The sequence below is a fragment of the Ceratocystis lukuohia genome, assembly GCF_044167205.1.
Source record: "Ceratocystis lukuohia strain C4212 chromosome Unknown Supercontig6_pilon, whole genome shotgun sequence".
In the NCBI taxonomy this organism is placed as follows: Eukaryota; Fungi; Ascomycota; class Sordariomycetes; order Microascales; family Ceratocystidaceae; genus Ceratocystis; species Ceratocystis lukuohia.
In genome coordinates this window covers 933,101-960,606 of record NW_027263525.1, presented here as the reverse complement: position 1 = coordinate 960,606, position 27,506 = coordinate 933,101, and the positions used below count along the sequence as shown (strand labels likewise).

The 27,506-nt window shown below is 49.8% G+C and overlaps 5 protein-coding genes across 5 annotated transcripts; 3 read left to right on the top strand and 2 right to left on the bottom strand.

Annotated features, from left to right (window-relative positions):
* Positions 1–419: 419 nt before the first annotated feature.
* Positions 420–6,909, top strand: HOO65_060232 (Cell division-associated protein bimb; the record flags this gene model as incomplete). The annotated part of the gene is made up of 2 exons (XM_071003580.1): positions 420–3,514; positions 3,576–6,909. 2 exons carry the CDS (start codon positions 420–422, stop codon positions 6,907–6,909), a joined length of 6,429 nt encoding a protein of 2,142 aa, XP_070857582.1.
* Positions 6,910–8,241: 1,332 nt separating this feature from the next.
* Positions 8,242–11,780, top strand: HOO65_060231 (putative transcriptional regulatory protein; the record flags this gene model as incomplete). Its single annotated transcript, XM_071003644.1, has 2 exons — positions 8,242–9,350; positions 9,563–11,780. 2 exons carry the CDS (start codon positions 8,242–8,244, stop codon positions 11,778–11,780), a joined length of 3,327 nt encoding a protein of 1,108 aa, XP_070857581.1.
* A 471-nt stretch (positions 11,781–12,251) lies between these two features.
* HOO65_060230 (Protein KRI1) lies at positions 12,252–14,394 on the bottom strand (the record flags this gene model as incomplete). The annotated part of the gene is made up of 2 exons (XM_071003747.1): positions 12,252–14,164; positions 14,235–14,394. 2 exons carry the CDS (start codon positions 14,392–14,394, stop codon positions 12,252–12,254), a joined length of 2,073 nt encoding a protein of 690 aa, XP_070857580.1.
* A 2,678-nt stretch (positions 14,395–17,072) lies between these two features.
* Positions 17,073–18,072, top strand: HOO65_060229 (Vacuolar protein sorting-associated protein 21; the record flags this gene model as incomplete). The annotated part of the gene is made up of 3 exons (XM_071003993.1): positions 17,073–17,147; positions 17,242–17,305; positions 17,399–18,072. The coding sequence occupies 3 exons, from the start codon at positions 17,073–17,075 to the stop codon at positions 18,070–18,072; spliced, it is 813 nt and encodes a 270-aa protein (XP_070857579.1).
* A 720-nt stretch (positions 18,073–18,792) lies between these two features.
* Positions 18,793–25,401, bottom strand: HOO65_060228 (Sterol uptake control protein 2; the record flags this gene model as incomplete). The annotated part of the gene is made up of 9 exons (XM_071003579.1): positions 18,793–20,969; positions 21,039–21,288; positions 21,432–21,826; positions 21,960–22,069; positions 22,246–22,296; positions 23,027–23,043; positions 23,284–23,852; positions 23,999–24,503; positions 24,991–25,401. The coding sequence occupies 9 exons, from the start codon at positions 25,399–25,401 to the stop codon at positions 18,793–18,795; spliced, it is 4,485 nt and encodes a 1,494-aa protein (XP_070857578.1).
* Positions 25,402–27,506: the final 2,105 nt, after the last annotated feature.

Genomic DNA, 27,506 nt, shown 5'->3' with positions numbered 1-27,506 from the left:
AAACCAGCAATAGTCACAGCATGCAAGTATTCATTAGGCCCTAGACCTTAACATAAAGTTGCAGCGGAAAATAGCCGTGGCGATGATTTTTTTGGTGGAGCTCCTCATTTGAGCAGTTGCCCTTGACAACAGCCGAACTTCAGCCGGAAAACCTCCAATGGCAATCCTCACTCAACTTGCAATATATACACACATACATCACCAAATGACAAGTCTGACAAACCTTGCGTCAAGTGAAAGGTCGGCTTTGGTGTGCACATCTAATACTTGGTGTATGGTGTTAATATTTGATACCCTCGTTTGTTACTTGAGACTTTTTTATAAACTGTTCTTTGTTGTTTTTTTCTTCCATCTCGAAGCGTCCGCTTTATCCTTTTAATCATCCGCTATATACGGTGACCACCGCAAACGAAGACATTATGACCGCCACTTCCTCTTCCAAGGCTGAGCAGATGGAGTCTGTGATCACAGATCTATCGTCTGCCGCAAACTGCTCCCCAGCAACTCTCCGCCTACTTAATAGCCTTCTCCGACCCGACGATTCTCCAGCTACAAAACCTCCTTCCCGGACAACACGCTCCGACAAATCAGCTACTACCACCTCCCGATTGAAACCTGCCACTAGCACTAACACCCATGTTTTGCTGCAAAGCGAGCGCGAACGCTTTGCCACACAAATAACTAACGCAACCCTCAATGCTCTCAAAACTGCCTCTCCGCCTTCACCGACTCCGGCTGACTCCCCCGATGTTTCTTTGTCCAGAGAAAAACTCAAAGAGAATCAGCCACCACGACCAGCATCTGCCCAGGCACCGCTTTCTCCACGTCGCCCCCGAGCCCTTAATCGTGTAGCCACCACTATCGGCTCAGTCATAGACAACAAGCCGACCAAGTCTCCCCCTACGACCCCACAGTCTGGCTGTATGTGCGTAGTCGAATGCGCACGAGTTGCGCTTGGCATACTTCTTGCCTCAAGGCCGGCTGGTGACCCAGGAATTGAAACTGCGGCCTTGACTTTCGTTGGGCGTCTGCTAGCCCTAGGCCTATACAATGAGGCACTTGTTGATTTGCGCGCATTCAGGCGGCGGGTGGATATGATTCTCGCCAAGACAACAAAGACCGTCATGAAGCCATTGGCCAAGGACGCTAGTGCGGTAGATATTGTGGCGTTTAATGGCTGCGAAATTCCGGTGACTATTAAGCCTTTAGTAGCCATGGCGCAGTTGCATGCACTACGGCTTTTAACAATGAGCAAGAAACCAAAGCTGGTCGAAGCAGCCATACCAACATTGAAGTTTCAAGAACCGGGGTCGCCAACCCAAACAGCAGCGAGCTTGATTATGACAAGCCCTGCGATGGCTTCCAAGTACATTCGCCAACTTGAAACGATAACCAAGACGATCCTTGCGCTGTCACCAAGTTGGTCTTCTAAAGACGATGCCGAAGCTTTGGATCATCTAAAATATCCACATCCAACTAAGGCTTTCGAACTGCAATGCATAGGTCTTCTCTCAGCACATCTAGTGATACAATATCAAGAGCAGTCGGCCGACTACTATCCCAAGATCATTGTTCCCTTGAGTAAGGTCTTTTCTGCCCTGAAAAGAAGAGGAGAGCTTGAGGAAGGCGCTTATAATGCGGCGTCGAGCTACTACAAAATGTTTCAAACTGAGTTAGAACCCAAGATGGGCAAATGGCCTGGGCCAGAGGACCCATGCATCATGTCTATGCACCTCACACTTGGCTCTCTTGCTGCAACTGCAGGTCACATTTCCGAGTCAACAAAATGGATTCAAAGTGTCCATGACCTTATGACACCAGATATTAACTCCATCCGGTACACCTCAGTCTCAGCCCAGCTACTCGCCGTCATGCTCAAAAACTCAGCGGTAAGCCCCAAAGCCGTTGAAATTTCCACAGCCGTTGTGTCTGGCCTGGAAGGCACTGTCAAGGGCGAGATGAGCGAGCTCGAGCAACTAACTCTAGATCTTAACACGCTGCGGCGACGAGCCCTTCGTTACTTATCAACCACGCGCCAGCCAAGCAATACTATTCTTATCGACAACCTTGAGGCTCTATGTTTACAGTTCCCTCGCTTTTCAGCTCGCTGGCTTGGAAAGCCCCCGGGTGAAGATGCGCAACCAAAAGACACCCTACGCTTTGAACAACGGCGGCAGCTACTCGTGGGTCATGCAGACTCTATTGTTGACGGATGTATTATGATATTGAAGAGACGACTAGATGCAGGAACTCAGGAATGGTCGGCACTTAACTCGACGCTGCAGTATTGTCTTGACTTTCTCCAGCGCATGGGCGACTTTCCTTCGCAGGCACAGAATGAAGGCATAATGTCAAATCAGTACATCAAGATTTCCGGTCTTTATTTCCTATACGCGTCAAAAACACGCGGTGTCAAGGACAAGACAGAGCAGGCTAATGGCCTTAAAGCGCTTAGAAGATCAATCGAGGCCATGAATGGAAGACCGGCTAATGAGAAGGAAAAAGCCAAGTACACAGCAAAGCTGGAAAAGCTTGCTGAATCCTACAAGCATTTTGGGCATGCATCCGAGGCTCGGTCCATTCTAAGTAAGCTGTGCCACAATCTTGCTGAAGCCGGCGTCCTCGCCGATGTGGCTCTTTTACTTGAAGCCAAGTCTCCCTCCGTTGCATGGAATAAACACGGCGACATAATAATTCTGTCCCGTACCTTGATAGCCCTCGCAAGGCTTGGGAACACTGATGATTCATGGATCGATGATCTCCCTGTCTTAGAACAAGCTGCTTTACTCGAACATCGCTTGCATATAAGCTCAGGAACGATGAAAAACAGTTGGGCCATGATCCAAGAAAGCGCCGATAAGCTTGCCCAAATCTATCAAAATGCAAACTGCCACTTTCGCCACCTGCGCTCGCTAGTCTTTCTTTACGAACGTGTATTTGCCCATGGCGAGGACTGCACTGATATCTCAGCCCAGGTCCTTGAGGCCAAACAACAGCTTGATTCCAAAGGCTATGGCCAAGACGATAAATTGTCACCCTACTTCGATGAAACCTGGGCATACTACAAGTCGATTGAGATGCTGCGTAGTCCAGAAGCAAAATTAGAAAACTTCTCTGAGGCCATTCGAGGCTGGCGAGCAGCTGTTTCATCAGCCATGTCACAAAGCGGCTCGTTGGAGGACGTCATGTCAAACCCAGAAACTTTGCTCCGCCATCTTGGCGCCATACGCGAATACGCCACAATGAAAGGCGAGAGTGAGATTCTAGCCCATGTGCTTGAACTGTCACGGGATATTTGCATTTCTATGGCTTCAAGCCCTGGGAATGTCTTGCTCTACGAGAGCATGCTTGGTACACACTTCCTAGATGTTGGAGACCATGCCAAGGCTGCTTCCATCTTCTCGCGTAAAGAAAGCCAGTTGGATGAAGATGAAGGCGGCCCCAAAGATGGGCATGTAGCATACTACTTAGCATCGGCTAACTACGATATGCAGCGTGGGGATCTTGAGCAAGCGTAAGTATGCTCCTGCGTATTAACCTAAAGAATTAAAACTAACCTACATTCTGATATCTAGACAAATCAATCTAGACGAAGCACGCCGCATTTTCGAAGCAAACAAATCGTGCATCTCCACCACGACACGCGTCAAGTTCACGTCAGAAGCCAGCCACTTATACTCTGTTCTTGCACTCAACCGCGGAGACTCAGCTCAGGCTCTTGAATATGCTCGCACTTCAGTTAAGATAATATATCAACTGTGGTCTCGATTCGAACAGTTCAAGACAGAAGATGTATCGTCTTCTCCTACACCCGATAGTAGTAATAGTACCGACGAGCTGGGCTCCCGTGTCCAAGGCCATGGTGCCGAGTTCTGGGGCCTAACCTCCCCAATGATGCGATACCTGCAGAGAGCCTCCGCAGTATACATGTACCTTGGGTCTTTTGCCGACACACAGTACTATGCAGAGCAGGCATATCGTGTTGCTAGCAGTACTGGCTCTCTTCGTTACCAAGCTCAGGCAGCTTGCTGGGCAGCCTCTATCTTGGTAAAAGGCGACAACCTAGCAGATGCCGAAAATTACATTACTATAGTCAAGAGCTATCTAGGCTCAGTGGAACCTTGTGTTAACTCCGTGTCGCTAGCATGTCAGCTAGCAAGCATTTTCCGAAGCATGAACTACGCTGAGGATGAAGTGGCAATGCTAGAGCTAGCGAATGCGCACATGAGTTCCATCGGTGTGCTCGGCGAGGGCGAGTCTGCAGAGACGGAATTAGCTGGCCGGATGCAAGAGCTGGAGATCAAAGAACCCCCAAAGAGCGACAAAAAAATAAGCACGAGGACACGATCCACTACAGTAGCAGCTTCAACAAGATCAACGCGAGCAAAGACCATCACTAGCACGTCTACAGCAGCTTCTTCCCATGCTAGGACTAGATCTACAGTTTCTAAAAAGCCCACCACGACGGCTACACGTAGAGGCCGCGCCGATACCGCTCCTACTAAAAAGCCCATTACTGAAGCCACTCAAGATGCCCAAATCGCACGACCTTCTTCACCGCTTGTGTCTCACATGCTCAAGACCAAGACTTCGCTCATACTATCTCAAGGCCTGGCCCTTATCAACCAAAAAGACTATGTTGGAGCCTACGAAATTTTGCAGGAAGCCGGCCAAGTCATGTTGGAGGCTACCTCATCAATGGAGAGAGATGTTGCATGTGCCATGTGTCTTGTGGGAAGAGCCCTTGAAAAAATGATTCGAGATCCTGTGTTTTCCGTTGTTCAAGACTCAACCTTGTCGTTTCCAGCTGTGTGCAATGCCAACACCAAGGTTGCAGCTGATAACGGCAGCGTTGATATGGAGCCCGGCGAAAAGCCAAAGTCCGGGGCGAAAGAGGCAAGTGAAACGAAGGATCATGTAGCCAGGCAGGGCAGAGGCAAAAGATTTGCGACAACAGGCCCCTCGTTTACAGATGACCTACGTGAAGCTCAGCAGCTATTAGTTAAGGCCAACTCTGTGGCTGCTGTTTGCGGAGACGCTGGGCTCGTATACCGAGTTTCCTCTCTGCTACAAACGACGCTGATTTTCCTATCTGCCACTACGGCTGACAGCAATGTGGTAGCCCACCCTTCATATGCCTCATCGACCGTAGAGTACGCACGGAATGTGGTTTGGAAGCGTGAACGAGAAGCCTCAACATGCTCGTTTTCACTTTTGACGGAATGGCCTCCTGTGCTGGAAGACTCCACCTCGCAGCAGAATAAGGCGGTCGAAGGCTACGGCGACATTGCACGATTCCAGCAGGATTACGTTGATATTCTACCGCCAGAGTGGAGTGCCATTTCACTCGCGCTTAGTGAGAACAAAAGTGACCTGTGCATCACCAAACTCCAGGCTGGTCATACACCTTTCATGCTTCGACTCCCTCTTGAGCGGGCCACATCACGCGAGATGGACGTCGACGTTTTCAACTTTTCACAAGGTCATGCTGAGCTATTGGAGATTGTTTCACAAAGCAACGAATCGTGCCATAGTGCCAAGAAGATGGTTGATAAAGAGTCAAGAGCGGAATGGCGTAGGCAACGGGAGGAAATTGACGAACGGCTTGAGTCATTACTAGCCAACATTGAGCATCTATGGCTGGGAGGTTTCCGTGGCATATTCTCGCAGCATCGTAGACGTACCGATTTACTCGCCAAGTTCCAGCAGAGCTTCCAAGACACGCTAGACAAGCACTTGCCATCAAGGAGACGCATTCGTGGCCGCAAGGCGCCTAGCAAAATCACATTGGATCCGCGCATCCTAGACTTGTTTGTTGGTCTGGGCGACCCGGCAGATCATTCAAACTCAGAATCTCAGCTTTACGACATTGACGAAGCACTTACTGACCTGCTATACTTTGTGGTTGATATTCTTCAGTTCCACGGCGAACGCAACGCATACGATGAGATTGATTTTGATGCCATGATCATTGACACTATGGATGCGCTCAAGTCTTACCATCACGCAGTTGCAACGCAAAAGCGATTAGATATCCCAAAAAGCTCGCACACAATTCTTGTTGTCGACAAAGACCTGATCCCCTTTCCATGGGAGTCTCTTCCATGCATGGAAAACCAAGCTGTCTCTCGAGTTCCAAGCCTCGACTATCTCCGACATGCCATTCTCGAGCAGCGTTCAACATCTCACATTACCCCTCATACCGCTGTATCCAGTGACAGCGAGAGCGAGGTTCACGGAAGCCGTAACGCTAAAACGCGCCCCGCCGGTCACCACGTGCAACGCAGCAGTGGCACGTGGATGCTCAACCCTGGCGGTGACCTGACCAACACACAGGCACGCTTCGAGGATGCAATACAGGCATTACCTTCATCATGGTCCAGAATTGTCACAACCACTCCAACAGAGAGTACATTTGAAAACGCACTCGCAAATAGTGACATTCTAGTATACATGGGTCACGGCTCCGGCGCCCAGTACATCCGTAGTAAGACGGTGCGCAAAATGGACAAGCTGCGTTCTACGGCGCTGCTTATTGGCTGTTCATCAGCGCGGCTCACACCAGCCGGAGCCTTTGAGCACTATGGAACACCTCGCAATTATCTACTAGCTGGTTGCCCCGCAGTAGTGGGCATGCTCTGGGATGTCACAGACCGCGAGATCGATCGCTATGCAGCAGCACTGATGCAAAACTGGGGGCTCTTGCCGCATGGAACGTTTGATGAAGGGTTTTTCTACGATTCGCACGCAAAGAGCCCCCGCAGGCAGTACAGAGACAGGGGACTCGTTGACGGCGAAATGTCGCTGGTGGAGGCTGTGATGACTGCACGTAGCGCATGTACATTCCGGTACTTGACAGCAGCGGCGGTAGTAGTGTATGGGATTCCCGTGTACATTGCAAAGGAATAGTATAGCAAACACATAGAGGCTACTGAAGTTTACAGAGGATCCATTATCTTGCTCGTGGGCTTCTAGCTTAAGATGCAACGACAAAGATATACGTTAGGGCCTGTATACTGGCTTTACAGTTTTGTATATAGCACAAAACAATTGAGGATTATTTAGACTGTTACACAGCAGCGTTTTCCGGATTCACGTGCCCATGTGCTTTTAAACTTCCAGACCAATTAATAAGCGGCTATACTAAGCGATGAAACACTAGGCTAGGTCCAATAACAAGCGCAGTGTTATAATTTCCTACGGCGGACAGGCGGCCTTGCCTTGTTGGAGAATCAAAAAAGAAAGCTGGGTATCTCCATCAACGTAGGGAACAAAAAAATAAAAGAGAAATAAAGAAACTTGAATTCTATTGGCAGCCAAGTGACTAACCCTAACCTTTTCCATTGCCCCCTTTCCTTTTAGATCATTTAGTCGCTTTACCCCAAGGAGGGGCTAGTTTTTGTTTTACTTGGCCCTAGAAAGCGCACTCTGTACTGCTATCCTCCTGTACAGTGCACCCTGCTATAAGCCCTTATCACTGCTGTAGTGCTACTACTTGATTGCTACCTGCTGAATACTTTTTTGTCTGTGCACTCTAGTACTGTTGCTCCGTGTATTTTGGCCGTGCTTTGCTAGTACCTCTCATTATGGTAATATTGCTGTTTTCTCCACAAACAGCCGCTCACCTTTCGGTTCTCTTCTCTCTTAAATCTTGCATTGACTGTCCTGAGCATTTGTCAAGTAAGGCCTCTTCACACTGACGGGTCAAACAAGCGACCAAACACCATACCTTTTGTTTCAGCCTTTTTTATTTTTCTCATTCATGCCATTGCCACTGATCGTCTGTCTGCACGAAGCTGTTAGTGTGTGTCATCTCCCTGCGTGCATCTAATTTCTAGCCTTGTATAGGGAGGCTCTCCTATATTCATGCATAGCAACAATAGTACCATCATCGTCATTGTCAATCGCCATATTCATCTCTTCTTTTCCATCACGTTGATCTCATCTTTTATCATCGCCTCTTTACATACTCTGCCCGACATCGTCAGCGTAGTTAGCCGTGAATCAAGGTTGGTCGCTCGCTCCCTTACATAGCTTGATTGCGTTCTTCCTATTAGCCTGAGATGTCTTTGGCCCTCTACACCTGAGTGCTTTCTCTTCGCAACAGGCTTCCTCCGAAACCACATATTGGCCCCGTCAGAGGGCAAGACCGGCACAGATCCGAAACAACAGCATAAGCAACAGCCGTAACTATCATCGCTTTGTCTTGTCTCTAAGGCATCATCTTTTTCCTTGGCCACCATGTCGCCAGAATCACCCGACCTAGACTCCCACAAGGCTTTTACCGATATTAATACCGAAGTGGCGGCTGTTGCAGCTTATGTTCTCAGCCAGCCGCCTGTAGACTCTTTGGACTATGCAGGCCATATGCAGAACGTAGCTTCAAATTCGAATTCAACGTCCTCCACGACTGACTTCACGATCGAATATGACCAATGCGACACCATAAACTCTGGATTAGACCATGCCGATAACTCTGGCCCTGTTTCTGGAACCGCTGCAGAGGGGTCTAGCCAAGGAATACACCGACAAACACCCGTCGTGGCTACCTCAGACCCACCTCGGAGCAGTCAGGCTCTAGAAAATCCATGCCCATCGCCGAATACACATCCTCTGGAAGAAGCTGTTGCGGACGAATTCGGACTCTCAGTAACAGCTACAAGTCCCGAAAGCACAAAAAAAGCGTCGACTGCCCCCAAGCAAAAAGAAGATAAAGATCCGGCGCCCGCATGGAGCGAGCTCAAAACTAAAGCCGGCAAGGAGCGCAAGCGTCTTCCTCTAGCCTGCATCGCATGTCGGCGCAAGAAAATCCGCTGCTCTGGCGAAAAGCCTGCTTGCAAGCATTGCCTACGGTCCCGAATTCCATGTGTGTATAAAGTCACCACTCGCAAGGCTGCTCCTCGTACCGATTATATGGCCATGCTGGATAAAAGACTTAAGCGCATGGAGGAACGCATCATTAAGGCTGTACCAAAGTCAGACGACTGCAATCCGGCGCAATCGGTGGCAAGAGCTACTGTCAAGCCTTCTATCCCAGGCTCTAATACCTCCGCAAAAGGAGCGTCGGCAACAACATCTCAGAACTCCAAGAAGCGGCCGGCCGACGAGGCTTTTGGCCATGACCTCGACTCATGGGCTTATGCCCCCTCAAAATCCAGCATTAACTCCTCAATATCGCGCCCCCCTGCACACCCTCTGCAGGACAGCGAAAACGATACACTGTTTGCGCAAGGACGCGAAGCGCTTCCTTCAGCCGACATCCAAGAGCATTTGGCAGAGATTTACTTCGACCATGTATACGGACAGGCTTATTATCTTTTACACAAGCCCAGCTACATGCGCAAACTAAGGTTTGTTAGACTTCCCCTTACGCCCGCTCTATGTGCCAAGGTATAAAGGATGCAATTCCTGCGGCATACAATGTCTCATAGCTTGCATAGCTTGTGTGTCACAAGGCATCTATCCGTCTTGTACAAGTAACTGACAGCTTATTCATTTCCTATTACAGGACCGGCACTCTTCCGCCAGTACTCATATTATCGGTCTGTGCTATTTCGGCAAGATTTTCGACACACCCAAAGCTCAACACATCGCCAAACTTTCTGCGAGGCGAGGAATGGGCCATGGTCGCGCGCGACATTGTCACCAAGCGATACGAGTGGCCCAACATTACGACCCTTATCTGCCTAATTCTTCTTGGCCTGCACGAGTTTGGCACGTGTCACGGCGGACGCAGTTGGGCTCTTGGAGGTCAGGCTATGCGCATGGCTTATGCATTGCAGCTTCATCGCGATCTAGACCATGACCCAAATGGGGACAAGCCGCAGCTTAGCTTTATTGACCGTGAGATCCGAAGAAGAACTATGTGGGCATGCTTCCTCATGGATAGATTCAATTCTTCGGGAACCGACCGGCCAATGTTCATCCGTGAAGAATCAATAAAGATCCCTCTGCCAGTCAAGGAGCGTTGCTTTCAGCTGGACGTTCCCGCCTCTACCCAGACTCTCAAGGGTGATATTCCTAGTCCTTCAGCAGTGAGCGACGGTGATACCAGTGTAAACATGGGCGTTTCTGCATACACTGTTCGAGTCATTGCGCTCTGGGGGCGCATTATAACATACGTTAATCTGGGCGGCAAAGCTGAGGACATTCACCCTATCTTTAGTCCCGATTCTGGCTATGCTGGGCTTTCGAAAGAAGCCGAGGATATCCTAGCCAATCTTCCAGAATCGCTGCGCTATTCCCCAGAGAACATACAGTTGCACCGAAGCGAAAACATGGCCAACCAGTTCATCTTTATGCACATAGCCATCCAACAAAACATACTCTTTCTCAGTCGGATTCTTCTTGGCAAGCCGCCCAGCCCAGAGGCAGCAGCACAAACTCCGCGATCCTTTGTGACCAGAGTTGGCGAAAAGGCCTTTGTTGCGGCTAGCCATATCTCGCAGTTACTCAAGGATGCTGATTCTCACTTTGTATCGGCCCCTTTTGCGGGATACTGTGCCTTCTCGTCTAGCACAATTCACATTCTTGGCATATTCTCTGGCAACTATGAGCTTGAAGCTTCGTCTAAGAAAAATCTAGCTACTAATGTTAAGTATCTGTCCCGAATGAAGCGGTATTGGGGGATGCTTCACTGGATGTCTGAAAACCTCAAAGAACAATACCGGTCATACTCTGATACAAAGGCCAAGGGTCTCCTGACAGAACGAACTCCTGCGTCTCCCATTTTTCAGTATGGCGACTGGTTTGATCAGTATCCACACGGAGTGGCGAACACAGAATTTGGGGATTTAACTGCCAAGTCTAAGCAAAGGAGCGATGATGCTGTGCTTGAGCAGAAGCCCGATCTTCATACGGTTGAAGAGTTCTTCACTACACTGACACCGCCGCAATCAGTAGATAGTAGCCAGCATCCGGCTAAGCGCAAGGCAGGTAACCGCAAAGGAAGCCAGGCTACACCAATTATGGTCACAGAAGGTCAACAGATGGAGCATTTCAATGCCATATCGGCACCAGCCTTCAATATCGCACAGCCAGCACCAGCGCCAGCCGCAGCGGACGCAAACATAAACGCCCGACTCCAGAACCCATCTAGATTCTTACCTCTGATTCAGACAAGCAACACCACCAGAGACCCTCCTATGAGTGCAACTTCTATGGACAGCTCGGGCAATTTCATGTCACCACTTGATCTCCAGACAGCCAAAGGCCAGCAGTTTGGTCACAGTAATTCAAACTCGGCTATTTTCTCTCCTGATATTTTCTCCATGTCACTTTCACGATCAGCCAACATCATCCAGCCTCTTGATCGTCAGATCGTGCTCGATGCATATTCTACGGACCTAGGCATGGGAGAAGCCTCCAAGAGCATTATTGGTACCGTAAACAACGTCAATACGGGCGAAAATACATGGGATGCTGATCTTAATAGAGTCACCAACATGGGACAGAGCAATTCCATGGCGCCCCAAACTGGGACAAACAGTATGACAGAATTCGACGTGGCTGTGCCGCGAGGCCAGCCTACAGCAGTTAGCAGCAGCAACGGCGCTGTTGCTGATATGACATGGGGCTCGGTCGGCATGAATTTTGGCCCTGGAGCGTCCTCGGCCTGGTTTATGCCATTCAATACCGAACCGCCTGAACTTACGCAGGATATGGGCTTGAGCATTACTGGGCTAGAGTCATTTGGCGGCATTCTGGCTGGCAATATGAGTAGCCATACCGACGGCTTGGATGGTCTAGGCTGCAATGCTGCGAACGAAGAGAATCCATAGGGGGACCTTGTCGCGGCTTGCGGGCTCTTCGGCGTCTGGATGGTCCTATGAGTTGAAGCTGGCGCTCAGCATTTTTATTTTGATCAATGATACCCGTGGAGTTTTGGTTTTTAGGTCTTTTTAGGTCTTTTTAGGTCTTTTTAGTTGTTTTTTTCTTTCTTTTTTTTTCTATTACCCTAGTCGTCATGACCATGTTGCGGGTTTGTTCATATCGAGTTTATATCAAGAAAAGATGTGATTTGAATACAACAAACAGTATGTATATTATGATCTCACAAGACAAAAAGAATAAATCACCGCGCAGATATTGTTCAACGTCTAATATGAATAGAGCTTCCCTTAGCCAACTCAGCAAGTGCAAGATTAAGCTCAAAGAAAACAGTAGGATACATGGATAAGAGAACAAAGGAAATTAAAAACCATAGATATGATGACATTACGGTAAACACTCTTCTCTGGCATGTCACAGCCTCATGTTTCGGCTGTCGCCTTACCGCTCTTCTTCTTTGACCGTCTCTTCTTTTTCTTGCCACTCTCTTCGGTGTCGGCCTTGCGCACTTTGACGTCATCATCGCTAGCATCTGCACCCCGCCATGCCTGTTTCTCCTTCTCCTTCTCCTCCTCGGCCTTGAATAGTTCTTTGAAACCATAAGTAGGACCGGTTTTTTCAAAGTCCTTGCCAAAGACCTCGCGGCGCCACTTGCGCAAGCGGGCCTTCTTGCCAAGCCGTCGTGTGTCCTCTTGCTTCTGCTCGGGCAGCCGCCACTCGGCATACTTCTTGATGCTGGCGAACTTCTTCAGCGCTGTGTCAGACGGCGCTAGCAGCACATCGCGCGGGGTCAGACCAAAGGAGTTGGGCGATGTTTCGCGGTACCGGAAGGCTGGGCCTGCGCGTGTCTTCTTGCGCCGTGTCGGCAGCGCTAGTGTATCAGGGTCTTCTAGGTCCATGTGCAGGTCAACGATGGCTGAGAGCTTGCTGCGTTCAGTCTTGGCGGCCTTTTTAGCGGCTAGACGGTCTTTTTTGTGGTCTTTGGAGGTCTTGCGCTTCTTGGAGGGGCGTGATTCCTCACTCTCATCTCCGTCCTCAACATCATCTTCATCCTCTGCTTCAGCTTCAGCTTGCCCCTCATCGCCACTGTCTTCTAGATCAGCAACAGTGAATTCTCGTGCGCCGTTCTCGTCGTCATCAACCTCGCCAACAATCTTGGAGATGTCGATGTCGTCATCCCAAGTCGGCTTCTTGGGCTTCTTCACCATTTTACCGTCCTCTTCAACTTCTTCATCCTCACTGTCTTCACCATTTGAGCCAAAGCCGGCATCCTGCTGTTCGTAGTAGTCCTCGCCAAAGCGTTTTCTCATCTCGTCCTCCCACTTATCGTTCTCCCACGTGTCGTTGAGGAACTTGAGCAGTTCGTCCTCGGTCAGTTGCTTGCCCCAGGCACCAGCCGTCTTGCGGATCTGGTCCAATTTGGTTTGCATTTCATCAAGCTTGAGCTTCTTGAAGCGAGCCTTTTCGTCGCGACGCTGCTGTTTTTCGGCTGCTTTGCGCTCACGCTCTAGCTCACGCTGACGCTTGCGGCCCTTGAGCTCCTCGCGACGAACTGAACGCGCGTTAGTCAGATCACGGGCGTATGTGGTCAACACCTCGTTGCTCTTTTCCGGATCCTCGAAACGCATGTTGTAAGCGTGCTCAATGGCTTCGGCTCGGTCAACATCGGAATCTTCGTCCTCAGACCCAAAGGCCTGCCAGTTCGAGCCATCTGGTGGCACCCAGGCACGTGATGACATGAAGTTGGACAGGAACAACTCAGGGTTCTTGTCAGCGTTGGCGACGTCATTCTCTGTCAGCGTCTTGTTGGTGTCGACTTTGCGCTCAGGGTGGATGCCGTCATGCGAAAGTTCTGCTTGTTTAGAGGTCTTGCGCTTGAGGAAGGCACTCGAACCATCATTCTCAGAGTCAGAATTGGAGTCGTTGGTCGTGGCAGCGGCATGGATTGAAGAAACAAGAGACTTTTTCAGGGCGTCTTGCTCTTGGGTGTAAGTCATAGGCACATCTTCATCCTCGTCGTGATCGGGCGCTTCGATGGCACCCTTGAGGTACTGCTCGCGGTGGTAGTCTTTAAGGTATAGTGGCTTTTCCTTAGAAGATTTGGAGGCATCAGCATCGGCGTCGGCAGTAGATTTGGCTGTGTAGAAGGTAGCGCTCTTGTCGTAGATGCGGGGGTCTTTCTTGCGGATGGCGTTGAGAGTGGCAGAGATTTCAGCGTCGAGAGCTTCAGTGGCTAGGAAGCCATCTTCGTCTTCGGTTTCGCCAGAAGAGGACTCGGAGCCAGAATCAGAGTCACTATTGAGGGAGCGACCTTCGCGCTTGAACTTTTCCTCAACTAGAGAGCTGTAGTGTTAGTTTGGGAGGCAGAAACAGAGAAACAGGGATGGGCATGAAGAGAGACTCACGCTTTTGCTTTTCTTCTCGTCTTTTGTTGTGTTCAAACCTCTTGGCAAACTCGGTATTGATCTTGATCTTTGCCCCTCCTTCAACCTCACTGTCCGAGTTATCGTCGAACAGAGTCTTTTTCTTCGAAGCGACAGACTCGGTCGCCTTTGTAGAGCCCATGGTGGACGGGGAGGACTGGAGGTCGCGCAAATTGGGTATCAAGACGGGAAGTAAAAGAAAAAGAGAAGGAGGCAGCTAGAAAGGACTGGGAAATGAGCCCTGAGTAATGAAGAGCTTTCTATTAGCGTATATGTGACTGTGGCGTTTTGTTCGCTTGCCTAGTGATGCAAAGCTTCGCCAAAATCAAGGACGGCTTCATAACTCCCAACTTTTTTTTTTCTGCCGTCGGCAAAAGGCGGTGAGTTACAATCAATGTGGGGCCATTCACAGAGACAGTATGCAGCTGCTAGCAGCTGGCTGCAGGTACGACCAGCCCAGCTCCAATCATGTACTAATTGGGTTTAATTGATATTACGATGTCTAGAAACACCAACAACACCACCATCACCATCTCTATCACGATCACTCTATCTTCGAATTACGACACGTGGCCGCTCGACTGCCCTGCATTTGATTGGGTGTTTACGTTACTCGCGGGCTTCTTGACTTCTCGAAATGCATTAGACGCTCTCGCTCTTCAAAAAAGCCCTAGGCAACTTGGACAAGCCAATTGTCCGATGTTAAAGCCTTCCAGACGGCCCAAGTCACTTATCGGAAATTGGTTAAATAGTCTCCCCAGAGCCTCTTGTAGGCTAAATCAAAACGTCCTCGCAAAGGCTCAGTGGCATTCTGAATCTCCCAAGCCCCTCCTGGACCTCAGGACCGAGATTCGGAGTCGTTTTAGCTCCTGGAAGAGCTCGTTCAAAATGCGCCAATTGCAATGGTCCTCTGCTAACAGCAGATTTAATTCTGGCTTCCACTTCGACCTATGCGCATCAACCATTGGATCTTTTGGCGCCGGAAAGCTTTATCCTGTGTCCTGGTTCTCTACGAAACATTGAAGATACACGCTTTATGTGAACTTTGCACCATTCCGAGGATTCAGATCATGTTGGTTCTATTACTACAACATTCCACAAACCTTGGCCTCGGATAGTTCCTATATGGGGACACATACTATGGACTCGGCTTTCTCTTTCTAAAACAGCCTAGGTGTGTGGCATGCGTTTAGAAACATTTTCCAATCACAACTCAAAAGGAGTGCGTTTAGTACCAACAAGATCTTGCAATACTCCCTAGTCCGTCCGTTCATAGAGGCAGTGAGGTAGATCGCCCCGAGTCTTACAATGACTGCCGGGGTTTATCTAAAAGAGAGAAATGCCGAATACAATGGGAGATGGGCCACAATCTTCGAGGACACCTTAACCGCCGTCACCCTAGCTCGTCATATGTATTATAAAGGAACGGAATCTCTAGGGAGGGCTCAAATCCAGATGAAAACATTATATTCTCGGCCTTTAGGAGGGCCCCGGGAAAAGCCATCAAGAATGGGGAAGAATTCTTGGCCATGGTGCTTGACACTGTCTCGAGAATATACAGTCCCCTGCTAGTACTAAACGATCGTCTAGGCTGGGAGGTGCTGCGCTGTACTACACGGCCCTTTGCTCTACTCTGTTACTTCTGCTCTAAGCACTTACTCTTAAATCTCTCAAAAGCCTCCCAGGTTATACAACCCCGTTTCCCAACAGTTATTTGAAGAAGAGACACTATCGGATATCACAAACAGTGCAGCCGCAGCCAGGCTATCCAACGTGCTAGCCCAAGGCAAGATACTCACTCGATGTATGACCAAGCCCTCCATGTCGGGTCTGTACCACACGCACAGAAGCTGCACTACCTGTTTTCTCCCCAGTGGCCTGCATAGAGTGGATATCCCTATCCCTGCATGAATTCTGCAAGCCAGAAGTGAGGCGGTTTATCTTGAATATGTCTTTATCCCGATTAATAAGACAGGAGACGAAGCCCTTGCCCCCCACTCAAGGAACTCAGTGTGAGACCATATTTCGACAGGAATCGATCAACCTAAACTTAGTGAAGCTCTACCAGTTGTTGGCTTGATAGTGTATGGAAGGAAGTGACGATACTTCAGGCACTCAAACCGTTGATGAAATGGTTGATCTTCTTTTATCCAGTATTCTCTGCTCTTGATAATCAGGGCATGTTAGTTTCTGCTGCAGAACTGCCGCCTGTCTCTAATCTGGACTTGTCCACTAGGCCTCCAATTTGATGTATTTAGCCCCACCCATCCACCTTTGAGATGGCCATAATAGCATGTGATTGGCTAGATAACGCTATCAGCGTGACTGGGGTTGGATACTCAAGGCTGCGCAATAACTACCAATTTTGTGTCATTTTTAAATATTTCTTTTATTTCCAGCCTTTTTTTGCTCCAAATCATCGTGAACAAACAGTCTTCACAAGCCTTCAACTGCTTATGCTTGGCGACTAATTTTTCAGGCTTCATTTCTTCTCTTTTGCGCCCCTTTCCAGTCTAAAAATAATAACCCAAAGCGAAAAGCTTTAACCCCACACTGGGCATCGCCGTCATAAAGCTGAAGCACAGCACAGCAAAACGACAAAACGCACTGATAACTTTGACACAGCCAGTAGCTCGACCTGGTTTCATTTCAGCCTTTCTGTATCTCTGTCTCCGCCTTTGATCGCTCCCAATTATATCTCCTCTAGTAGTACCAACAAGAACAAGAACAAAGGCACCGTCATCAATAGCAACAATCACAAACACACAAGCAAACACCACAGCCTTTTTTATTCGCCTCAAACAGACCCATCCTCTCACTATGTCTGACTTCTCCGGCCCCAAGCCCAGCAGCAGCGTCAAGCTCGTCCTCCTCGGCGAAGCTGCTGTTGGAAAGGTGAGCGAAATCGCCATCACGACTGGCTCTTTTGTCAATTTACAAGTTACGCTTCCATACGCTCTAGTACTAATACACGCCATGTCCTCCTTAGTCGTCTCTCGTTTTGCGATTTGTCAACAACGACTTTCAGGAAAACAAAGAACCTACTATCGGTGGTACGTCATTAGCTCCTTTCCCCCGCCCGTTTGTGGCTTTTTATCTTCCCGCCGTTCCCGTCGTCCTATATTGCTAGTACTGTCTCTCCACAGCAGCTAACATGTCCATCTTCATCCCCTTCTCTCCAGCCGCCTTTCTCACGCAAAAGTGCAACCTTCCCAGCCGCACAATCAAGTTTGAGATCTGGGATACTGCTGGCCAGGAACGCTTCGCCTCTCTGGCCCCCATGTACTACCGCAACGCCCAGGCTGCACTAGTAGTCTATGACTTGACCAAGGCCTCGTCGCTGATCAAGGCCAAGCACTGGGTGGCTGAGCTGCAACGCCAGGCTTCTCCCGGCATCGTCATCGCTCTGGTCGGCAACAAGCTCGATCTAGCCAGTGACGCCCCGGCCGCTGCCGCCACTTCGGACGACCCCGACTCGCCCAGTGCTGTTGCTGGCGCTAACGCTGACACCTCATCCACACCCGCCGCACGCTCCACTCCCTCCGGCACCGATGCAGATAACGATGCCCGTAAAATCCCTTCCGACGAGGCCGAGGAATACGCCAAAGAAGAGGGTCTGCTGTTCTTTGAGACCTCAGCTAAGACTGGCTTCAACGTTACTGAGGTCTTTACCGCTATCGCTAACGCCATTCCTGAGACATCGCTGCGCTCGGTCCGCGATGCTGCGGGCAACAGAGCGGCTGCAAGTGCCGGTGGCGATCAAACGCGCGTCAACTTGACGGGCTCGACGGACGCTGTCCGCGATGGCTGTTCCTGCTAGACAACCCTTTGTTTCTTACCTGCGATTTCTCTTTTTTTTTCTTGCTTCTATTCATTGGTCCCTCTCTCTTTGGTTCTTGTTCTGTCATTGACATGCTTTCTACGCTTTTGTTTTCCATGTCCTGCTACTGCCCTGTCTTGATATTCTGTGCCATTGTTATTTCTCTTTTTGTCGCGTGGTCTGCCTCTTCTGTCTCTTCCTTGCGTCTGGGCCTTTAACTCACTCTGATTTATCCTTCTTTTCACTACTACTGCTGCTGCTTCTGCTGCTATTGCTTTCCCTCTTGCTTGTTCGTTCACATTATTGCCTATCCATTCTCACGTTGCCGCCGTCTTTCTTGTTTGTTACTGTATCCAACTCGTCTTCGCAGCCAAGCTTGCTCGTAGTATGCTTTGTTTGAATTGCCATATGTATATTTTCTCTCTTCCCCCTACTCTTACTCTCCTGTTTGCACTCACTTTTTAGCCATTCATTGTACCATGTGATCAATATGTCCTTCCGAATGTTGAACAAATAAACCGTAACTCTTCTTATTTTATTATGGCATAAATTCGATTATCGAGTATCTAAGTTCAAGCACCACATTCCTTCCGTCTTCGTGAAAATTCTTTTTGTTGTACAGACAAAAGAAAAGTTGTCAAAAAGCTACCAGCTTGTTGTAGTCAGTCTTATTTCTTCCTCTCCCTCCGCGGCCCAAAAAAAAAAAAAGTCGCCTCTGCGCTACCACCGCTCAGTATCCAATCGCCGACTCGGCCGTTCCTCATCATCGTAGTTAATCGTATCGCTCTTGCGGCCCTTTCTCCGCCCGCGCCTTCCATCATCGCCGTCCTCGCGCCCTCGCTTCGACCCCACTAAACTAGCCAGCCCTGCACGCCGCTGTGTTTCCTTCAGTAAGCGCTCGCGGTTGCGTTCTTCACGTTCGCGTGCGTGTGCGTCCATAGTGGTAGTCGCCGTTGCTGCTGCTGGAATTGTGGATGCTGCTATTGGCGCTGTTGCTAATGTTGTGGTGCCTACAAGCTCTGCTGCTGTGCGGGAGGCGGCGCCGTCAGCTTTAGACGATGCTCGCTTAGAGTCTGTCGTAGCGTCTGGCTTAGACGCATGTCGACCCTCGCGACGCTTTTCCCGACGACGGTCTTTATCTTTTTCCTTGTCTCGCTCGCGCTCCCGTTCCCGGTCTCTATCACGGTCTCGGTCGCGATCTCTTTCTCTACCACGGTCTCTATCACGATCACGCGGTCGGTCTCTATCGCGCTCACGGTCACGGTCTTTCTCCCGCTCTTTTTCCTTGTCGCCACCATCGCGAGAACGCTCGCGCTCGCGCTCCCGGTCACGATCTCTGGGGCGATCTTTATGGGATGAGCGGTGCTTTTTGCGCGATTCATCGTCGCGGTGCTTATCGCTTCGGGCCCGATCACGATCTCGATCCCGCTCTCGGTCCCGCTCTCGATCCCGGTCTTTGGAACGCTCACGCTTATCGCGCCGGCTTCTGTGGCCAGACCGACGAGACTCAGTAGGCGAAGACGACCGAGCGCGGTCAGCCTGCGTTTTGTCGTCGCTCTTCTCGTCGCGCCTCCGACTACGGTGCCGTCTGCGACGTCGCTCATCACAATCGTCATCGTGCGTGTCAACAGTCGCGTCGCCCTCGTGTCGGTGGTGTCTGCTGCTGCCATTGCCGTCATGAGCTGTGGTTTGACTGGATACGGAATGGGCTCTGTGACGACGACGCCTGCGTGAGCTACGATGTTGGCCATCGGCGTCTTGATCGCGACTTTCGGATCGGCCTTGGTCATCATCGTCACCATCGTTACGGTCTCGATGGCTCGCTGGGATGTGCGAGCGCTTGGGAGAACTACTCCGAGAATCCTCAACATTACCAGTAGCTGCATCCTGCTCAACCTGCTCCCGGTCATCAAACCCGCGGCCTCCTCTACCACCTTGCCGCATAGACTTGGGACCAGTTGGAGCGTTGAGCGGCGGTGCGCCATTAGCATGCCGTGTTCTCCAGTTCCACTGAGCACTGCCATCAGCATTAGCTGCTTGTTGCGATATTGCATCTTCAGCTTTTCCATTGGCGTTATCGCATAAGCCTTGACCGTTCACATCACCATTACCAATACCATTTTCTGCCTTCTCTCCATCTTGCATGGGTTGGTCAGTGCCATCACCACCAGTTACTGAGCCCGTATTGCTATGACTGCTAACCCCGGCACTTCCAGGTCTATTGCCATGTTGCTGCTGCTGCTGCTGCTGCTGTATTTGTTGTTGTTGCTGTTGCTGTTGCTGTTGCTGTTGCTGTTGCTGTTGCTGCTGCTGTTGCTGGGAAAACGCCTGGGGCTGGCCGGGATACTGTTGCTGGCCTCCCCAATACGGGTTACCCTGGAAGCCAAAACGGCCGCCACGGCCAAAGCCGCTTTGTTGAAAGCCTCGGCCCCGACCCCGGCCACGATAGTTTCCTCCATAGTTTCCGCGCCAGTCGTTGAAGCGATTTCCAGCAAAGCCGGGCTGGAAGCCAAGACCAAAGTTACCATTCATGTTACCACCAGGGCCGGCCATGACGCCATTTGCAGTACCGTTAATACCAACCGTAGCAGCGGCACTGCCGTTGTTATCGCCAACGGTAGCGACTCCATTTTCGGTGTCGATATTGCTGTTGTTGTTGCTGCTGTTGGGTGTGTTTCCGTTTCCGTTTCCAAAATCACCAGGGGCCATGCTTTGATTGTTTGCATGATTGTAATTATCTTGGCCGAAGCTCCATGACTGCTGCTGATCGTTCCAGTTATCATTGGACCCCATGCCATAGCCTCCAACGCCCATGTTCATTGAATTCATGCCCATGCCTGAATTGAAGCCCCCGTTCATGTACATGTTCTGCATCATCATCGGGTCCATGTTCATTCCTAGAGGTAGAAAGTGTTAGCTAGCGCGCCGAGACAAAGACAAAAACAAGGACAAAGATAAAGACTTACCCATCATCGGGAAGCCGCCAAAGCCGTTAGCCATGTTGTTCTGCATGGCCATCATCATTTGCATCTGGTTGAAGCCATCGGGGCCAAATCCCATGTTGACTGCAGTGCCGCTGCCCAATTTCGCATCATTGGCATCGTCACTAGTCTGCTCGGGCTGGCCAGCTATCGCAATTTCGTTGTTCTTGTGAGTTCCATCAGCGGAATCCTTCGTCACTTCGTCATTTGCAACGGGTTTGTCGAGAGCGTCGTTCTATAACACAAAAACAAAAATATGTTAGCCATCTCAAGTAGAAAAACTCAAACTAGATGAAACTCTCCACAAAATACACCAATACTAGGCTCGCAAAAATGGGACTTGGTTTTATTCTTCTTCTCTGAATCAACAGGACGTACATTTTCGCCATCAACAGGCTTTTCAGTCTGGGCCGCCTCATCAGGTCCCTCGGATTGTCCCTCAGCCTCATCAGGAGCAGCAGTCTCTGCAGAGGCACCTGGGCCTCCAGTTGAGCCCTGGACACCAAGCGCAAGCTGTGAGTCAGCAGCAGGTGCAGTCTCTGTGTCATCTAATACAGTGTCTACTCTTGGGTCACTCTCGGGTACAATGGTAGGCTCGGGGTTTGCATCAGCATCAGACTCGGGCTCTTTGGGCTTCATAGACTCCCGCTTCTTTTCCTCGGTGCGGATAAAAACCTTAATGGTTGTCCGAAGCGATCGGTGAGGCTTGCAGTCGTCAGCAGAGAGAGGCGAGTGTTCGCAGATGGGACATGTTGAGGGGAGAGACGCTTGGCCTAACATGTGGGAGAGGCAAATATGTTAGTTACAAATAGACCGAGTAAGAGCAATCGGATCGCAATAAGCAATGGAGTTGACATGAGACGGCGGCGGGAGATAGTAAGACAAGGGCTAGCGGAAGAAACATACACATCTCGCAAATCGGCTGCTCGCAGCAAGGCAAACGAAAAGCATTGATAGCCAACTTGCTACAGTTGGCGCATCGCAACTTAAAGGGAATATCGTCAGGCGCAAGTAAGCTATAACAGAGGAAAGATACAGTTAGCAGTGGAGGAGACGCAGAATGCACCGGCGCCAAAAGCACACGGCCAGAAGATCTAAGAACTAGGTTCCTCGCTTGCTTGGAAGTGGCCGCGACTTCACGAGAAGCTAGCGAAAGGAAAAAAAAAAAAAGAAATAAAGCAGCAAAACTTACCCTGCGAGCTCCTTCTGAGCATCACTCAGCGTAGCCATCTTCAAATCGCAGCTGCGTTTTCGTAGCAGATGGTGTTGGTCTTCCTGTATTGGCGAAGATAGAGCGACAAAAGTAGAAGAGAAAGATAGGGAAAAAAAAAAAAAGTGGTTGCACCAAAAAAAAAAGTTTGAGGGTTCACGTCACGAGGCTGAAGGCTCAAGAACCCAGCCAAGGATTTTAGTTGTCAGCCTTGTCTGCTTTATTCTGCGCCGCCACTGACATACGCTAGCAAAGAATTACCTTGGTATATGGAAGTGACGAAAATCAAGACGATACCAATTCAGGAGAAGAAAATGAAGACTTATTAAAACAAAATATAGAAGAAGAGATTGCCCCAAGTTCCTCCGTTATTTTTCTCGTGCTGTCTTTTGGCTTGCTTGCTCAGACTGATGTTGTCTTGCTTGTCTCCCCCACTAAACGAAACAAGTCTTTAGACCCAATAGCACTAAAATAACCAGGCAGGAAATCAAAGAAAAAATCTTAAAAAGGCCTGGTCTTTGCTGTACTTTCGCTGGCAAAAAAAATTAGCAAAAACCAAAAAGAACAACAAGTGCTGCTGGATCAACACGAAAAGCGCAGTCCGAAAATAAAAATAAATATAAAAAGATATAATCTGGAACCTTGAAGTTGGGCCTGCAGTTGAGGCCGATTAACGGCAGGTCGCTAATAAATGGTCTGTGAATTAACCCTAACAATGGACACAAATATGGCCTAAAATATGACTACATGACATGTGACTTACACGAAAAACTCTTGTGGCTAGAAAGCTTTGTGTAACACTGATGCAACCTCGACAACACATAACAATATACTTTCCCAATGCTTCTTTCCCACTCTCACACAAAACCAAAAACTCAATAATTGGGTATCAGAGACTCTATAGTGATACAAAGCGCGCCTAAATGGCGCTTCGCCCCCCCCGTTTCCACAACATGGAAATCTCTTCTAACAACACCATCAATAGCTCTTCTCGCGAATCTATGGCGGGATCCAGCCCACCTGCTCAAGTGGCCACTGAACCCACAGCTTGTGTTCTTCATCCAACACGTCCCATGCCTTAGCAATCAGTAAGAAACTCCAGCCTTCAAGCCACCAGTGATTTTCCAGTGAGCGAATCATGACGGCGAAATGCGCCATGATGACGATGCTCTCCTGCGTTTGCGCGCGCAAATGGGCCAGAAACGGGTCAAGGTCGGAAAAAACCCATACGAAAGCATCGGTGATATCGGGCATAAAGGGCACATCCATTGACTTGAAGGCTTTGATGTTACGCGCAAGATCGTGGATGGTGTTGACGTAAATGGCGCGTGCCATGGGGTCCATTACGGTCGAGGTTATGCGCTGCTCCAGCTCGGAAATTTCCTTTTGCAGTGTCGGAGAGTACTTTCTGTCGTAGTACATGTCCCAGCGTCGCTTGCCATGAATGAACAGCGGAGAAAGCGGGCCGTCATACTCCTCGATGCGCATCGAAGAGAGGCAGATTAAAGATTTGGAACCGCTGAGTAGGAAGATCCACGGCGGAAAGGCTTCGCTGTGGAGCACATCAGAGTGTTTGGTGCTTCCGAAACCTGACGAAAGAGAGAAAGAGAGGGGCGGGGTGTTAGAGGGGATGTGCAGAGAGAAACAAAGAAAGAGATGGCGAGAGAAGGAGAAGAATAAAACGAAAAGAACGAGGGAGAAGAGAACGAACGAAAGACGGATGTGTGTAACATACTAAAGAATATAGTTAAGACGGAGAACAAATATAGGCACTCCCAGCCCTCATTGCTGGTGGCAAGGTTGGTCATGAGCGGGGTAGCAGCGCGACTGGCTAGTTGATGATAGGTAAGGGCGCGTGAGAAGTAGAAATCACGCTTTTGCGGCTTGTGGTGGGCGATATGCAGGGCTGAGACGGCGAGAATGGACCGCATGACGTATTCGCATTGCACGCCAAATCTTACGACTGTGATGCGCCAGACATTTCGCACGCCAGGATCAGATGAGAGGGTAGCATAGGTCGACGTGGTGAAGTTGTGTAGTAGCTCGAGGTCGATTAAATTCAGATCATGGTCGCCGTGTAGGCCGGATAGGCCGTGTGGGAGTAGCGAAGAGGCTGGAATAGGACTGGCAGCGGCGGAAATGGTCCCGCTAGGGGTTGTAGCTGATGAGGAGGGGGTAATATACGGACAGGTCACGCCATGTTTGATGCAGTTGCGACAAGATGGGCGTTCTTCGTCGCACTGGGAAGAGGAGAAGCGCAGTTGTTAGTAGCTAGGATAGACAGGAAGCGGATATAAAGAGAGGTGGTAGCGATAGTGTGTTAGGTTTGTTGACTGAAGTCCACTCCGGGATTGATGACGGGCCCGAATGCCCGGAATGGAGGAGCTAGTTAACAGCAATATAGTTACATTGCAGGGGAGGGTGTGGATGCATGAGGATAGGATTGGGGCTGAATTATGTGGGCAGAAAAAATAAGGCAAAAAGAAGAAGAACAACTAGCAAAAAGCACCCACCCCTGAAAGCCACACTGATGTCATGCAGCATGTTTCCAGTTAAACTCGGCGGGATTCCTGGTTTTCATGAAACAAAGCCCAGGGGAAAGGTTCCAGTGCGTCTATGGGCGCCAACCGGCCGCTTGATAGGGCCCGGGGACGGACGAAAAGAGCAGGGGGGGGGGGGAGAGAAAGGAAAAGGGGGGGGGGGTCTAAATTCCAAAACTAAACTCACCTTGATTTTTCGAATCTTGCAGGTACGACACCCTGTTCTTGATTTCGGATGTGTTCTTCGTGAGACTCCCAGCACCGCACCGCCACTTCCACTCGCGGTGTTGTTTCCACTACTGCCGGAAGGCGGTGGAGTGCCCGCGCTTGCTTGTGATAGCCCAGTTACCGACGCTGCTGTAACCGGGAGAGGGGTCGACGAGGCGGCACCAGAAGCTGGGTCGGAGGCGGCAGATTTAGGCGCGGAGGTGGGCGGGAGAGACGACTGCTGCTGTTGCTGCTGCTGGTGATGTAGGTGGTGGTCTGCCATGAGAAGAGTATGGTTCGCCTCAAGAGGCTGGGAGACTGCGTTTTCTAGCTTGACCCAAGTTTGCCTGAGCTCGGCAAGTTGTGCTTCTCGCACAAGATCACGTGGCATGTGAGAGGGTGAAAATAGAAGAGAGGGGAGGAGGAAGGAGTGTGTTGTATGGATTAGGATGTAATGGTTCGGGGTGTGAGAGATGTGGAAAGTAGGAAAAGAGACAGGAACACACAGAGATAGTGATAGAGGGGAAGATGGGGAGTGCAGGAGGAAAGAGAAGGAGAAAAGAAGAGAGAAGGGGGAGGTAGAGGTAAGATCAAAAAAGAGAGATCAAAAAACCCGAGGTAGGCAGAGAAGACGGCAGTGACGATAGTGGTGGCCGAAGGAAAGAGGCGGTAACGGGGAGGAGTAGGGGAAGAGGTGGATAGGACTAGAGCCAAGCATGAGCACCAGGAGGCATGAGCACGGGCAGGTATGGATCTCGAGATGAACGTATATAGGCGTTGAAGGTGGATGTGAGGGGTGGGGTTTGGAAGGTTTCCCCGTGCTTATGCTTATGCTTGTGCTTGTGCTTGTGCTTGTGTCTGAGCTTACTTTGGAGTTTGCGTGCCTGGATGAGCCGGTTTGACCAAGGTGTGTCTGCGAGCGGTACTTGCAGCCTGTATTTGTATTTGTGCGTGTGAGGTGGGCCGGGTTGGCGCGCGCGGCTATGTTTATAAGGCCAAACTGAACCAAGTCAAAGTGTAGGTCCGGGTGGAAGTAGGCGGGGCGCAAGAGCAAAGCTGGCGTATAAGACGTAAAAATTAATAAAAGGCAAAAGAATAAAGGTGATAACTGATGGTTGATTGAGGGAAAGCAAAGAGAGAGAATATGGGAGGAAAGGGAAAGAAAGAGAAGGATGGGGAGGGTGGGAAGCACAAGAAGACAAGAAGACAAGAAGACAAGAAGACAAGAAGACAAGAAGACAAGATGGACAGGATAAACAGGATGAACACGATGGACAAGATGGATGAGAGTCTTCACACGTTCATGTAGCATGAAATTAGTCAAGTAGCTTCCCAGTTGTCCTATTTGTTGCTCTACACTGGCTTCGATAATATATTGATCGTATTAGGAAGAGCCTGATAAAAAGACGGCGCATGAATATTCTACATATACTATAGATCAAGAGTTGCCGCAGACATAGCCGGACTGACGAGACAGACGAGACAAGCGTTGGTCGCTTGCTATTAGGACTCCGTGTACAAGGCGGCTTTCGCAAATACCGCAAGTCCGTGAATCCCGTGATTAGGTCTGATTCCTATTAGAGACCCTGACCGGCAGTCAGTGGAGACATAGGCTGTTGAGGGCAGCAATGTTGGGTTGGGAAGGGAGGGGCGGAACAAAGAACAAAGAGGAGCAAGAGGAAGGGGGAAGGAGCGAGAGAAGGGGAGGGAGAGACAAGGCACCCAGGGGAGTCAGAGGGAAGGGGTTTTGTCATGCTTAGCAGTGTTTTCTTACTTCATCGCTGATTAATACGGAAGGCAAAACCGCCCGAGGGTTTGCTAGTGCATTATGGGAGCTTGCCGCTAAGGTAGCAGCAGCAATAGAACGTCAGGCATCTCCCCATTTTTTCCCCCTTATGTTGCCTCGCCTATCTTTTCTTTCGGTTCTCGTCTTTCTCTTCCTCTCAAAGGAAAAATAACTCTGTTGTCTCCTTAGCTCTGCTGTGTCGAAGAAAAAAGCAGACAGGGACCCAAGCTTCTCGGGATCTTCGGATTTCTCGCATCCCCGACGTCAAAAACAGAGGGGCAATGTTGGGTAACAACTGCCACTCGATATGAAGACCAGCTAGGACCTGAACGAGAATCCTTCAGCCAAAATTTTTCATAATTGTCTGGTCCAGAACTTCGAATTTCTTATTTTAAGAAGCAATCCCTGATGGCCCGGAGGTTGCCGTGAGCTGTGCGACGAGGCTGCGACGGGCGAGGCTGCGAAAGAGGGAGATATTGTAGCGGATGTTGCAGTACCTGCTACAAATATCGCGACAGCTCCTCCTTTGTTAAGCGAGAACTTCTGGCTGAAGGATTCTTGCTTACTTACCCCGGCCAGCCCTAGTTAAACTAATTCTTTTTTAGTGATTTGGCTTTGGCTGTCGCTCTCCTTCCCCACTCTACTCGCTCTTGCCCTACAGGGACTTTTCTTCACACGATTTGTCTCCTCGCAATCTGTCTCTTCTGCTC